At 41.7% G+C, this 15,771-nt stretch overlaps 1 protein-coding gene across 1 annotated transcript in view; it reads right to left on the bottom strand.

Annotated features, from left to right (window-relative positions):
• The window catches only part of DNHD1 (dynein heavy chain domain 1), a 792,986-nt gene that overhangs the window by 637,931 nt on the left and 139,284 nt on the right, over positions 1-15,771 (bottom strand). Inside the window, exon 6 of the mRNA XM_029601740.1 lies at positions 12,169-12,279. Within this exon, the coding sequence (XP_029457600.1) occupies positions 12,169-12,279 (111 nt within the window). The remainder of the gene's footprint in view (positions 1-12,168; positions 12,280-15,771) is intronic.

Here is a 15,771-nt window from a genome sequence, read left to right as displayed (position 1 = left end):
GCGAGCTACTGGGCAGAGGCGTGGAACATGGATATATCTACTTCTTATCTGCTTTCCTGTTTTAAGCTTATGCCCAAAAGCCTACCAGACCTCTCTCTTCAGGAATTACAATTCAAGATTTTGCACCACATCTTTTGTGATGATGTTCAGAGTAGTTAAATCACAAGCAGATTGTGATAAATTGCAGGAAGACCTTGTGAGACTGGAAAATTGGGCATCCAAATGGCAGATGAAATTTAATGTGGATAAGTGCAAGGTGATGCATATAGGGAAAAATAACCCATGCTATAATTACACAATGTTGGGTTCCATATTAGGTGCTACAACCCAAGAAAGAGATCTAGGTGTCATAGTGGATAACACATTGAAATCGTCGGTGCAGTGTGCTGCGGCAGTCAAAAAAGCAAACAGAATGTTGGGAATTATTAGAAAAGGAATGGTGAATAAAACGGAAAATGTCATAATGCCTCTGTATCGCTCCATGGTGAGACCGCACCTTGAATACTGTATACAAATCTGGTCGCCGCATCTCAAAAAAGATATAATTGCGATGGAGAAGGTACAGAGAAGGGCTACCAAAATGATAAGGGGAATGGAACAACTCCCCTATGAGGAAAGACTAAAGAGGTTAGGACTTTTCAGCTTGGAGAAGAGACGACTGAGGGGGGATATGATAGAGGTGTTTAAAATCATGAGAGGTCTAGAACGGGTAGATGTGAATCGGTTATTTACTCTTTCGGATAGTAGAAAGACTAGGGGGCACTCCATGAAGTTAGCATGGGGCACATTTAAAACTAATCGGAGAAAGTTCTTTTTTACTCAACGCACAATTAAACTCTGGAATTTGTTGCCAGAGAATGTGTTTAGTGCAGTTAGTATAGCTGTGTTTAAAAAAGGATTGGATAAGTTCTTGGAGGAGAAGTCCATTACCTGCTATTAAGTTCACTTAGAGAATAGCCACTGACATTAGCAATGGTAAAATGGAATAGACTTAGTTTTTGGGTACTTGCCAGGTTCTTATGGCCTGGATTGGCCACTGTTGGAAACATGCTGGGCTTGATGGACCCTTGGTCTGACCCAGTATGGCATTTTCTTATGTTCTTATGGAGTGAGACCCCTGTGGCAGGGAATATCATGGCATTCCGGGCATGCTCAGTAGCCTCAGGCAGCCAGTCAAAAGATTATAGAAACTTTGACAGAAGTTTTCCCGCGTTCGGGCTCCATCGGTGACGTCACCCATATGTGAGGACTAGCATCCTGCTTGTCCTGGGATAATGAGAAATACACACCTGGAAATATAGTGCAGGAGAAGAGTGTATACTTATGCAGTGCATTTAGCTACACATCTTAATAATAATGAGAAATACACTGCTGGAGATATGATGCAGGACAAGATTATATACTTGGGCAGTGTGTGTATAGTTACACATCTTAAAAACAATGAGAAATACACTGCTGGAGTTATAGTGCAGGACAAATGTGTATACTGATGCAATGCATACAGTTGCAAACTTAATAATAATGAGAAATACACTGCTGGAGATATGCTGCAGGACAAGATTGTATACTTATGCAGTGCATACAGTTACACATCTTAATAATAATGAGAAATACACTGCTGGAAATATGCTGCAGGACAAGAAAGTATATGTATGTAGTGCATACCGTTACACATCTTAATAATAATCTGAAGGCTGAGGGCTGAAGGCGGGTGGGCGCCTTTTCGGCGCCCACCCGCCTTCAGCCACCACCTTACTTCTGTCGGGGCTCGCGCGATCGGCGTGGCCTATTTGGGGCAAGAGCCCGCTCACCCCGCGTGAGCCGAGCAGAGACGAAAGCAGCGCAAATTCAATTAAATTGAGGCGGAAGGGAAGCAAAACTAAACAGAAAACAACCACCCCGAAGCAGAGAAACTACGCGGTGAGTCTGAAACCGCGCCCCTAGGTTAGTCGGCCTATCAGCACGCGGCTAGAGCCCTTTAAACTTTCGCGCTTCCCAGTGGCCTTCCCTTTTCGGCGCCCACCCGCCTTCAGCCACCACCTTACCTCTGTCGGGGCTCGCGCGATCGGCGTGGCCTATTCGGGGCAAGAGCCCGCTCACCCCGCGTGAGCCGAGCAGAGACGAAAGCAGCGCAAATTCAATTAAATTGAGGCGGAAGGGAAGCAAAACTAAACAGAAAACAACCACCCCAAAGCAGAGAAACTACGCGGTGAGTCTGAAACCGCGCCCCCAGAGCACCCGGCCAATCAGAGGGCAGAGGGAAGCCCTTTATATTTTAGACCGCACGGACGGCGTCGTGCGCCGGGCGTCGCGCGCCCAAAGGGGCGCGACCTGGACCCAAGACATTCAGCCTACCTCGATAATCCACACATCTCCTCTTCTCCAAGCCTAACCGAAGACCCCTAGCGAAAACAACAACCATCATCTCAACATTTACCCCAACATTCAGGTTCTCACTCAGCCAACCACCTCAGCATTCAACTTACAGCCTCAGCACTCAGCCAACCACCTCAGCATTCAACTTACAGCCTCAGCATTCAACCTACAGCCTCAGCACTCAGCCAACCACCTCAGCATTCAACCTACAGCCTCAGCACTCAGCCAACCACCTCAGCATTCAACTTACAGCCTCAGCACTCAGCCAACCACCTCAGCATTCAACCTACAGCCTCAGCACTCAGCCAACCACCTCAGCATTCAACCTACAGCCTCAGCACTCAGCCAACCACCTCAGCATTCATCTTACAGCCTCAGCACTCAGCCAACCACCTCAGCATTCAACCTACAGCCTCAGCACTCAGCCAACCACCTCAGCATTCAACCTACAGTCTCAGCACTCAGCCAACCACCTCAGCATTCAACTTACAGCCTCAGCATTCAACCTACAGCCTCAGCACTCAGCCAACCACCTCAGCATTCAACTTACAGCCTCAGCACTCAGCCAACCACCTCAGCATTCAACCTACAGTCTCAGCACTCAGCCAACCACCTCAGCATTCAACCTACAGCCTCAGCACTCAGCCAACCACCTCAGTATTCAACTTACAGCCTCAGCACTCAGCCAACCACCTCAGCATTCAACTTACAGCCTCAGCATTCAACCTACAGCCTCAGCACTCAGCCAACCACCTCAGCATTCAACTTACAGCCTCAGCACTCAGCCAACCACCTCAGCATTCAACCTACAGCCTCAGCACTCAGCCAACCACCTCAGCATTCAACTTACAGCCTCAGCATTCAACCTATAGCCTCAGCACTCAGCCAACCACCTCAGCATTCAACCTACAGCCTCAGCACTCAGCCAACCACCTCAGCATTCAACTTACAGCCTCAGCACTCAGCCAACCACCTCAGCATTCAACCTACAGCCTCAGCACTCAGCCAACCACCTCAGCATTCAACTTACAGCCTCAGCATTCAACCTACAGCCTCAGCACTCATCCAGCAAAAGATTAACACAACCAAACATAATAGTCAGACCTCCTCAAAGATCACTTCCACAATCCATTACCGACACAACTTCACAGGACACCTGGTACTGACAATCCCATCTAAAACCATCTCCCTAGTACAACCATGTTACTAGGGCACCCAATACATATTATACATCACAACTCCGGCCTCAAGATGAAGTCCACGCCTAGATACCAACCTATAACTCGTAGAAATCTAACCCCTGTAATGACCTCACCAGTTACACAACTACTTGGACTGGCTCTATTCACCTTATCACTCTTCAATGCCCAGTCAATCACAAAAAAAACCCACATCCTTAATGACCATTTGCTAGATACCGGACCTGACATCTGTGCCATCACAGAGACCTGGTTAAAACCCTCAGATACAGTCCTAATAAATCAATTGCCTACACAAACATATGATGTCTTCTCCTTACCCAGAAAGAAAAAAAAAGGAGGAGGTCTCCTAATAGCGGCAAAAAAACTTTTTAACCTCACGCAACAACATATCTATACTATACCCAAACTTGAGGTAGGCTTATTCAAGTCTAAGTCGCTTCAAATCCTCCTCACCTATGCTCCTCCCGGACTTTTAGATCAAGATGCCTCCCCTATGGTAGAAGTTATAGCCAAATACTTAAAACTAGATTCTCCTGCCATAATCATTGGAGATTTTAACCTCCACATTGATGCCAAACCTCGATCGACCAACTGTGATGCATTCTTATCAGCCCTCTCGGACATGGGCTTCAAACAGCATATTAATCAACCAACACATAAAGCAGGTCACACTCTTGACCTTATCTTTACAAATGCTATTCTCACTCCACTCTCTCCTCCCTTATGCCTCCCAGTCCCATGGTCTGATCATTTCATGATCAATTCCACCTTCAGGTCATCGACAGGATTGACCACACCTCATCATCCTACCACCCTACACTACAGGAAAACGTGTCCTTCAGAAGATCTTGGCAGATCCCTGATCAGAAAACTTCCTAACTTGGATCTTTCCAATCCTAACTCAGCTATCACCTCATGGCGCAACATTACTGAAATGATAGCCAACGATTTATGCCCACTGTCAAAAAAGAATATAAATCCTTCTCAAAAAAATAAGCAACCGTGGTTCTCAAATAAACTCCGCACTCAGAAGCAAAATCTAAGACGAAAAGAAAAAGAATGGAGGAAGAATCCCAATCCCCTCTCTCTTTCCATATACAAAACTACTCTCCACCAGTACAGATCAGCAACACTTCGAACAAAAAGAGATTTCTATGCACACCGCATCCATGATAGGCTGTATGATGCGAAGGCCCTCTTCTCTTATGTTTCAGAACTTACCAAAACGGTTCCTCCTAATATCCCGGACGATACAGCTCAATCGAAGGCCAACGACCTGGCCTTATTCTTTCAAAACAAAATCACCAATACCCTCGCCAGATTACCTACCAGCACAAACCCTCTTCTTCTGGACACAGTTCTGCTACCAAACACTGACATAAGATTGGACTCTTTTGATCCTACCCATACTTTAGAGGTAGAATCCTTGATAAAAAGAATGAAACCGTCGTCCCACCCGCTGGACCAAATTCCTTCCAAGTTACTGATTCTCATACCAGAATACATATCCAAATTTCTGGCTGATATCATCAATTGTTCCCTTTCACAAGGAACCTTCCCGGACGCTCTCAAATTGGCCACGCTCAAACCCATACTCAAAAAATCCAACCTGGACCCAGAAGACCTCAATAACTACCGCCCCATATCAAATCTCCCATTTGTAGCTAAAATCATGGAGAAAATTGTAAATAAGCAACTTTCAAATTACCTAGAAGACCACAATATACTTCACACGTCTCAATATGGTTTCCGAAAAGAACATAATACTGAAACCCTCCTCACCTCTCTCCTGGATCAACTATATATTGGTTTTGATAAAGGACAATCATTCCTCTTAGCTCTCCTCGACATCTCCGCAGCTTTTGATACGGTAAATCACAATATCCTTCTAAACCGGCTTTCAGACATAGGAATCACAGGTTCAGCCCTCAGATGGTTCGAATCCTTCCTTAGCAATAGAGGCTATAAGGTAAAAATTAAAAACAAGGAATCACCACATACTAATGCTCCCTTCGGCGTCCCCCAGGGCTCCTCCTTATCACCCACCCTGTTTAATATCTACATACTCCCCCTCTGTCATCTACTCTCAAACCTCAAACTCAAATTTTATATTTACGCAGATGACGTTCAAATTGTAATCCCTATATCCAACTCACTGGACTCAACACTCAGGTTATGGAACTCACATCTACAAACTATAAACCATTACTTATCCAGCCTCAACCTCGTGCTCAACACTTCTAAAACCGAACTCTTGCTAATTACTCCAGAAGGCAGTCCCATACTACTCCAATCACAAAATATTCTACATACATCACACGCCAGAGATCTAGGAGTCTTGATCGACAGTCACCTGAACCTAAAGCATTTTATAAAACACACTACCAAGGAGTGCTTCTACAAGTTACAAGTACTCAAAAAACTCAAACCGCTCTTATTCCACTACGACTTCAGATCCGTCATCCAAGCCATTCTATTCTCCAAGATCGACTATTGCAATTCCATTCTGCATGGTCTTCCAGCCTCAACTATTAAACCTCTCCAGTTGCTACAAAATGCAACGGCAAGAATTTTGACAAATACCAATCGGAGAGAGCATATCTCACCTATTCTAAAAGATCTCCACTGGCTCCCAGTAAACTTCCGGATCCTTCACAAATCTCTCACAATCATTCATAAAAATATCCACCATCAGACCCCTCTTGATCTGCTTCATCCTCTCAGATTGCATTCGACGGCCAGGCCTTTGAGAGATGCCTACAAGGGTTCCTTACACGTTCCTCCAATCAAATTAGTGCACCACGCAAATATCAGAGACAGGTCATTTTCTACAGCAGGCCCTTCCATTTGGAACGCCATGCCCCCAGACCTCAGACTGGAGACCTGTCTAACAACTTTTAAAAAGAAACTAAAGACATGGCTGTTTAGCCAAGCCTTCCCCACTACAAACCCCACTGCCTGATTTAGAATTGTCCACCACCCACATATGTAAATAAATTTTCAATTTTCTCATACATAGTATCTATTAAAGAGGTTGGCTCCTTGCCCCCTCTTCTGTATATAGTATTTATTTTAATTTAATTATTTACTTTCCGTTCACCCCTTCTTTATTTTCTTATTCCAAGTTAAGGCTTCCTTGTTATAATGTAACTGTATGCTCCGTACCTCTTGTTGATTGGTTAATTATATTTTTTGCTTAGTTCATTGTAAACCGAGTTGATTTGATTTGTATCAAGAAAGTCGGTATATAAAAGCCTTTAATAAATAAAATAATAAATAAATAATCAAAAATACATACCTGGAGATGTAGTGCAGGACAAGAGTATATACTTATGCAGTGCATACAGTTACACATCTTAATAATAATGAGAAATACACTGCTGGAGATATGCTGCAGGACAAGAAACTATATGTATGCAGTGCATACAGTTACACATCTTAATAATAATGAGAAATACACACCTGGAGATATAGTGCAGGACAAGAGTATATACTTATGCAGTGCATACAGTTACACATCTTAATAATAATGAGACATACACTGCTGGAGATATAGTGCAGGGCAAGAGTGTATACTGTAACTAAAAACTCACCTGAGCTAAAAAATTCTAACTTATCCATATCAACTAAAAAGCAGTATGAAAATACAAACAAAAAACAAACTTTGAAATGTTTGTATGCTAATGCCAGAAGTCTAAGAAGTAAGATGGGAGAATTAGAATGTATAGCAGTAAATGATGACAGACTTAATTGGCATCTCAGAGACATGGCGGAAAGAGGATAACCAATGGGACAGTGCTATACCGGGGTACAAATTATATCACAATGACAGAGAGGAGCACTCGGGAGGAGATGTGGCACTTTATGTCCGGGATGGCATAGAGTCCAACAGGATAAACATCCTGCATGAGACTAAATACAAAATTGAATCTTTATGGGTAGAAATCCCTTGTGTGTCGGGGAAGACTATAGTGATAGGGGTATACTACCATCTACCTGGTCAAGATGGTGAGACGGACAATGAAATGCTAAGAGAAATTAGGGAAGCTAACCAAATTGGTAATGCAGTAATAATGGGAGACTTCAATTACCCCAATATAGACTGGGTAAATGTATCATCAGGTCACGCTAGAGAGATAACGTTCCTGGATGGAATAAATGATAGCTTTATGGAGCAATTGGTTCAGGAACCGACGAGAGAGGGAGCAATTTTAGATCTAATTCTCAGTGGAGCACAGGACTTGTTGGGAGAGGTAACGGTGGTGGGGCCGCTTGGCAATAGTGATCATAATATGATCAAATTTGATTTAATGACTGGAAAAGGAACACTGTGCAAATCCAAGGCTCTTGTGCTAAACTTTCAAAAGGGAAACTTTGATAAAATGAGAAAAATTGTTAGAAAAAAACTGAAAGGAGCAGCTACAACAGTAAAAAAGGTCCAAGAGGCATGGTCATTGTTAAAAAATACCATTCTAGAAGCACAGTCCAGATGTATTCCACACATTAAGAAAGGTGGAAAGAAGGCAAAACGATTACCGGCATGGTTAAAAGGGGAGGTGAAAGAAGCTATTTTAGCCAAAAGATCTTCATTCAAAAATTGGAAGAAGGATCCAACAGAAGAAAATAGGATAATGCATAAACATTGGCAAGTTAAATGTAAGACATTGATAAGACAGGCTAAGAGAGAATTTGAAAAGAAGTTGGCTGTAGAGGCAAAAACTTTTTAAAATATATCCGAAGCAGAAAGCCTGTGAGGGAGTCAGTTGGACCGTTAGATGATCGAGGGGTTAAAGGGGCACTTAGAGAAGATAAGGTCATTGCGGAAAGATTAAATGATTTCTTTGCTTCGGTGTTTACTGAAGAGGATGTTGGGGAGGTACCCGTAATGGAGAAGGTTTTCATGGGTAATGATTCAGATGGACTGAATCAAATCATGGTGAACCTAGAAGATGTGGTAGGCCTGATTGACAAACTGAAGAGTAGAAAATCACCTGGACCGGATGGTATACACCCCAGAGTTCTGAAGGAACTAAAAAATGAAATTTCAGACCTATTAGTAAAAATGTGTAACTTATCATTAAAATCATCCATTGTACCTGAAGACTGGAGGATAGCAAATGTAACCCCAATATTTAAGAAGGGCTCCAGGGGCGATCCGGCAAACTACAGACCGGTTAGCCTGACTTCAGTGCCAGTAAAAATAGTGGAAAGTGTTCTAAACATCAAAATCACAGAACATATAGAAAGACATGGTTTAATGGAACAAAGTCAGCATGGCTTTACCCAGGGCAAGTCTTGCCTCACAAATCTGCTTCACTTTTTTGAAGGAGTTAATAAACATGTGGATAAAGGTGAACTGGTAGATATAGTATACTTGGATTTTCAGAAGGTGTTTGACAAAGTTCCTCATGAGAGGCTTCTAGGCAAAGTAAAAAGTCATGGGATAGGTGGCGATGTCCTTTTGTGGATTGCAAACTGGCTAAAAGACAGGAAACAGAGAGTAGGATTAAATGGGCAATTTTCTCAGTGGACGGGAGTGGACAGTGGAGTGCCTCAGGGATCTGTATTGGGACCCTTACTTTTCAATATATTTATAAATGATCTGGAAAGAAATACAAGTGAGATAATCAAATTTGCAGATGACACAAAATTGTTCAGAGTAGTTAAATCACAAGCAGATTGTGATAAATTGCAGGAAGACTTTGTGAGACGGGAAAATTGGGCATCCAAATGGCAGATGAAATTTAATGTGGATAAGTGCAAGGTGATGCATATAGGGAAAAATAACCCATGCATTAGTTACACAATGTTGGGTTCCATATTAGGTGCTACAACCCAAGAAAGAGATCTAGGTGTCATAGTCCCTACCATGAAGGTCGGTATAGAAAAAAAAAGTGTTAAATAGTAGATAACACATTGAAATCGTCGGTACAGTGTGCTGCGGCAGTCAAAAAAGCAAACAGAATGTTGGGAATTATTAGAAAGGGAATGGTGAATAAAACGGAAAATGTCATAATGCCTCTGTATCGCTCCATGGTGAGACCGCACCTTGAATACTGTGTACAATTCTGGTCGCCGCATCTCAAAAAATGCCTACAAGGGATCCTTACATGTTCCCCCAATCAAATTTGTACAACACGCTAACATCAGAGACAGGACATTCTCTACCGCAGGACCCTCCATCTGGAACGCTATACCCCCGGACCTCAGACAGGAAACCTGTCTACTAACTTTTAAAAAGAAACTGAAAACATGGCTATTCTGCCGAGCCTTCCCTGCCAATAGCCCAACAGCCTGATTTAGAATTATCATGCCTCCCTCCCTTTCTCCATTGTAAATAGTATTTTATTTATTGTATATAGTAATCTATCTTCGTTCTCCCCCTCTTTTTTTCCTTCTCCCAGTTAAGGCAACCTTGTTAGAATGTAACTTTTATGCTCCTTCAAATTGTCTCTTGTTATATGGTTGGTTATAGTTCTGCTTCGTTCGATGTAAACCGAGTTGATTTGATCTGTATCAAGAAAGTCGGTATATAAAAGCCTTAAATAAATAAATAAATAAATAAAAAAGATATAATTGCGATGGAGAAGGTACAGAGAAGGGCTACCAAAATGATAAGGGGAATGGAACAACTCCCCTATGAGGAAAGACTGAAGAGGTTAGGACTTTTCAGCTTGGAGAAGAGACGACTGAGGGGGGATATGATAGAGGTGTTTAAAATCATGAGAGGTCTAGAACGGGTAGATGTGAATCGGTTATTTACTCTTTCGGATAGTAGAAAGACTAGGGGGCACTCCATGAAGTTAGCATGGGGCACATTTAAAACTAATCGGAGAAAGTTCTTTTTTACTCAATGTACAATTAAACTCTGGAATTTGTTGCCAGAGGATGTGGTTAGTGCAGTTAGTATAGCTGTGTTTAAAAAAGGATTGGATAAGTTCTTGGAGGAGAAGTCCATTACCTGCTATTAAGTTCACTTAGAGAATAGCCACTGCCATTAGCAATGGTAACATGGAATAGACTTAGTTTTTGGGTACTTGCCAGGTTCTTATGGCCTGGATTGGCCACTGTTGGAAACAGGATGCTGGGCTTGAAGGACCCTTGGTCTGACCCAGTATGGCATTTTCTTATGTTCTTATGTTATACTTATGCAGTGCATACAGTTACACATCTTAATAATAATGAGAAATACACACCTGGAGATATAGTGCAGGACAAGATTGTATACTTATGCAGTGCATACAGTTACATATCTTAATAATAATGAGAAATACACACCTGGAGATATAGTGCAGGACAAGTGTGTATACTTATGCAGTGCATACAGTTACACATCTTAATAATAATGAGAAATACACACCTGGAGATATAGTGCAGGACAAGTGTGTATACTTATGCAGTTCATACAGTTACACATCTTAATAATAATGAGAAATACACACCTGGAGATATAGTGCAGGACAAGTGTGTATACTTATGCAGTGCATACAGTTACACAACTTAATAATAATGAGAAATGCACACCTGGAGATATAGTGCAGGACAAGAGTGTATACTTATGCAGTGCATACAGTTACATATCTTAATAATAATGAGAAATAGACACCTGGAGATATAGTGCAGGACAAGTGTGTATACTTATGCAGTGCATACAGTTACACATCTTAATAATAATGAGAAATACACACCTGGAGATATAGTGCAGGACAAGAGTGTATACTTATGCAGTGCATACGGTTACACATCTTAATAATAATGAGAAATAGACACCTGGAGATATAGTGCAGGACAAGTGTGTATACTTATGCAGTGCATACAGTTACACATCTTAATAATAATGAGAAATACACACCTGGAGATATAGTGCAGGACAAGAGTGTATACTTATGCAGTGCATACGGTTACACATCTTAATAATAATGAGAAATACACACCTGGACATATAGTGCAGGACAAGTGTGTATACTTATGCAGTGCATACGGTTACACATCTTAATAATAATGAGAAATACACACCTGGAGATATAGTGCAGGACAAGTGTGTATACTTATGCAGTGCATACGGTTACACATCTTAATAATAATGAGAAATACACACCTGGAGATATAGTTCAGGACAAGTGTGTATACTTATGCAGTGCATACAGTTACACATCTTAATAATAATGAGAAATACACACCTGGAGATATAGTGCAGGACAAGAGTGTATACTTATGCAGTGCATACAGTTACACATCTTACTAATAATGAGAAATACACACCTGGAGATATAGTGCAGGACAAGAGTGTATACTTATGCAGTGCATACAGTTACATATCTTAATAATAATGAGAAATACACACCTGGAGATATAGTGCAGGACAAGTGTGTATACTTATGCAGTGCATACAGTTACATATCTTAATAATAATGAGAAATACACACCTGGAGATATAGTGCAGGACAAGAGTGTATACTTATGCAGTGCATACGGTTACACATCTTAATAATAATGAGAAATACACACCTGGAGATATAGTGCAGGACAAGTGTGTATACTTATGCAGTGCATACAGTTACACATCTTAATAATAATGAGAAATACACACCTGGAGATGTGCTGCAGGATGGTCCCAAAGTGTGGAACTGCTGCAAGTAGATGGTTTCCAAGAACTTCCACCTTTCTAAGTATCTTCAGTTTTTTCACCTTCTTAAGCCAGCTGAGGAGAATGAATGAGGAAGTAAAAGTGCTTGTTAGAGGGCACTGATCAGTCAGTCAGAGGGTTCAGAGTGTGATCAGCCATTTGCAATCAGATGAATCCTCCATGCTCCTTAAATTCCTCTGCCGAGCTAGGAGAGGTGGCATTTCTTCTCACTGAGCAAGAAGGACTCTCTTGGAAAGCCTCTCTCACATTTGCATTTCTAGAAATACCATCAGAACATTTATTTTCTGACTCTTCCAGCTGAATACAATGCTACATGTCATCAAATAATTGGCTATGTTTGAAGATAACTGTTATAATGTACTTTCCACTCCTTTTGTTAAAATGTGAACCGGTATGATGTTTCTTACTAATACCGGTATATAAAAGCCTTTAAATAAATAAATAAATAAATAAATAAATTAGATGTTCAGCTTTGTGTAGTCGAATAACTTGCTACTTATCCAGGATAATTTTGAAAATATATCCGGGTTAGTAGTGCAGAAAAATAGAAAAAGAAGAAGTAATAAAGGGACCTTTCTCCATTTTTCTCAGTTTGTCAATCTGGCCTACTACATCTTCCAGGTTCACAGTGATTTCGTTCAGTTCGTCTGACTCATCACCCCTGAAAACCATCTCCGGAACTGGTATCTCCCCAACATCCTCATTAGTAAACACAGAAGTAAAGAATTCATTTAGTCTTTCTGCAATGGCCTTATCTTCCCTAAGAGCCCCTTTAACCCCTCGGTCATCTAATGGTCCAATCTACTCCCTCACAGGTTTCTTGCTTTGAATATATTTTAAAAGGTTTTTATTATGAGTTTTTGCCTCTATGGCCAACTTCAATTCAAATTCTCTCTTCGCCTGTCTTATCAATGTTTTACACTTAACTTGACAATGCTTATGTTTTATCCTATTTTCTTCAGATGGCTCCTTCTTCCAATTTTTGAAGGATGTTTTTTTGGCTAAAATATCCTCTTTCATTTCATCTTTTAACCATGATGGTAATCGTTTTGCCTTCCTTCCACCTTTCTTAATGCGCGGAATACATATGGACTGCGCCTCTAGGATTGTATTTTTAAACAATGTCCAAGCCTGTTGAACACTTTTAACCTTTGCAGCTGCACCTTTCAGTTTTTTTTCTAACTATTTTCCTCATTTTATCAAAGTTTCCCTTTTGAAAGTTTAGTGTTAGAGCTGCAGATTTACTTATTGTCCCCCTTCCAGTTATTAGTTTAAATTTGATCATGTTATGATCACTGTTGCCAAGTGGCCCCACCACCGTTACCTCTCTCACCAAATCCTGCGTTCCACTAAGAATTAAATCTAAAATAGCTCCCTCTCTTGTTGGTTCCTGAACCAATTGCTCCATGAAGCTATCATTTATTACATCCAGGAGCTTTATGTCTCTAGCAAGTCCTGATGTTACATTTACCCAGTCAATACTGGGGTAATTGAAATCTCCCATTATTATTGCACTGCCAAATTGGTTTGCTTCCCTGATTTCCCTTAGCATTTCATCATCTGTCTGACCATTTTGTCCAGGTGGATGGTAGTATACTCCTATCACTATACTCTTATCCAACACGCATGGGATTTCTACCCATATAGATTCTACTGAGCATTTAGTCTCTTGTATGATCTTTATCCTGTTGGACTCTATACCCTCCTGGACATAAAGTGCCATACCCCCACCAAGTTGATCGTCCCTATCATTGCGATATAATTTGTACCCTGATATAGCACTGTCCCATTGGTTATCCTCCTTCCACCAAGTCTCTGTGATGTCAATTATGTCAATCTCATCATTTGCTGCTATATACTCCTAACTCTCCCATCTTACTTCTTAGACTTCTGGCATTGGCATACAGACATTTCAAAGAGTGGTTTTTGTTTGTATTAACAACCTGCTTTTCAGTTACTAGGGATAATTCGGAAATCATTAGCTTCAGTGATTTTTTACATATAGGCCCATGGACTATGTTTGCTTTTAATGGAACCTTTCTGTTGGGATGCCCTAACTCTCTTGTTTCATTAGTATCCTTCAAGGATACATTTCTCCAAACCATGCACTGCTGAGTGATTGTCCGCTTTCCCCCTTGTTCTAGTTTAAAAGCTGCTCTATCTCCTTTTTGAAAGTTAGTGCCAGCAGCTTGGTTCCACTCTGGTTAAGGTGGAGCCCATCCTTTCGGAAAAGTCTCCCCTTTCCCCAAAAGTTTCCCCAGTTCCTATTAAAGCTGAATCCCTCTTCCCTGCACCATCGTCTCATCCACACATTGAAATTCTGGAGCTCTGCCTGCCTCTGGGGACCTGCACGTGGAACAGGAAGCATTTCAGAGAATGCCACCCTGGAGGTTCCGGATTTCAGCTTCCTACCTAAAATCCTAAATTTGGCTTTCAGAACCTCTCTCCCACATTTTCCTATGTCATTGGTGCCCACATGTACCACAACAGCCGGCTCCTCACCAGCACTGTCTATAATCCTATCTAGGTGACGTGTGAGGTCTGCCACCTTCGCACCAGGCGGCATGTTACCAGGCGGTCCTCACGTCCACCAGTCACCCTACTATCTACATTTCTAATAATCGAATCACCAACTATGATGGCCGACCTAACCTTTCCCTCCTGGGCAGTAGCCCTGGGAGACTTGTCCTCAGTAAGAGAGGACAATACATCACCTGGAGAGCAGGTCCTTGCTAAAGGATCACTTCCTGATACACCAGGGTGATGTTCTCCTATTGGGAGACATTTCTGATCTAAGGAAGGGGGCGGGACCTCTGGAAGCTGGGGCTGTGGACGTCAATACCTGGATCGCTTGCGGTGACTTCCGGACTCCTCTACTGCAAAACCACTACCCTGGTTTTTTTTATAATGATCCAGTTAAAAAGCTGTTTGTTTGTTTTTTTTTGTGTGTAAGAAATTTGAGATCAGGACCGCAGGTTATGCCTCTCAGTCTGCTGGTAGGGAGGCATAACCCAGCAGTCTGGACTGATCCTGGTATGTACAGGGAACTTTACCCTTCAATCCCCCACAGCTAAGGATCCTTTGTGCTTATCCCAGACTTTTCAGAAGGCGTTTGACAAAGTTCCTCATGAGAGGCTTCTAGGAAAAGTAAAAAGTCATGGGATAGGTGGCGATGTCCTTTCGTGGATTACAAACTGGCTAAAAGACAGGAAACAGAGAGTAGGATTAAATGGACAATTTTCTCAGTGGAAGGGAGTGGGCAGTGGAGTGCCTCAGGGATCTGTATTGGGACCCATACTTTTCAATATATTTATAAATGATCTGGAAAGAAATACGACAAGTGAGGTAATCAAATCTGCAGATGATACAAAATTGTTCAGAGTAGTTAAATCACAAGCAGATTGTGATAAATTGCAGGAAGACCTTCTGAGACTGGAAAATTGGGCATCCAAATAGTAGATGAAATTTAATGTGGATAAGTGCAAGGTGATGCAAATAGGGAAAAATAACCCATGCTATAGTTACACAATGTTAGCTCCTAATATG

This window comes from Rhinatrema bivittatum, chromosome 5 (genome assembly GCF_901001135.1).
Source record: "Rhinatrema bivittatum chromosome 5, aRhiBiv1.1, whole genome shotgun sequence".
NCBI classification, from domain to species: Eukaryota; Metazoa; Chordata; class Amphibia; order Gymnophiona; family Rhinatrematidae; genus Rhinatrema; species Rhinatrema bivittatum.
The sequence above is the reverse complement of the archived record's forward strand: the minus strand, read 5'-3'. Positions and strand labels throughout refer to the sequence as shown.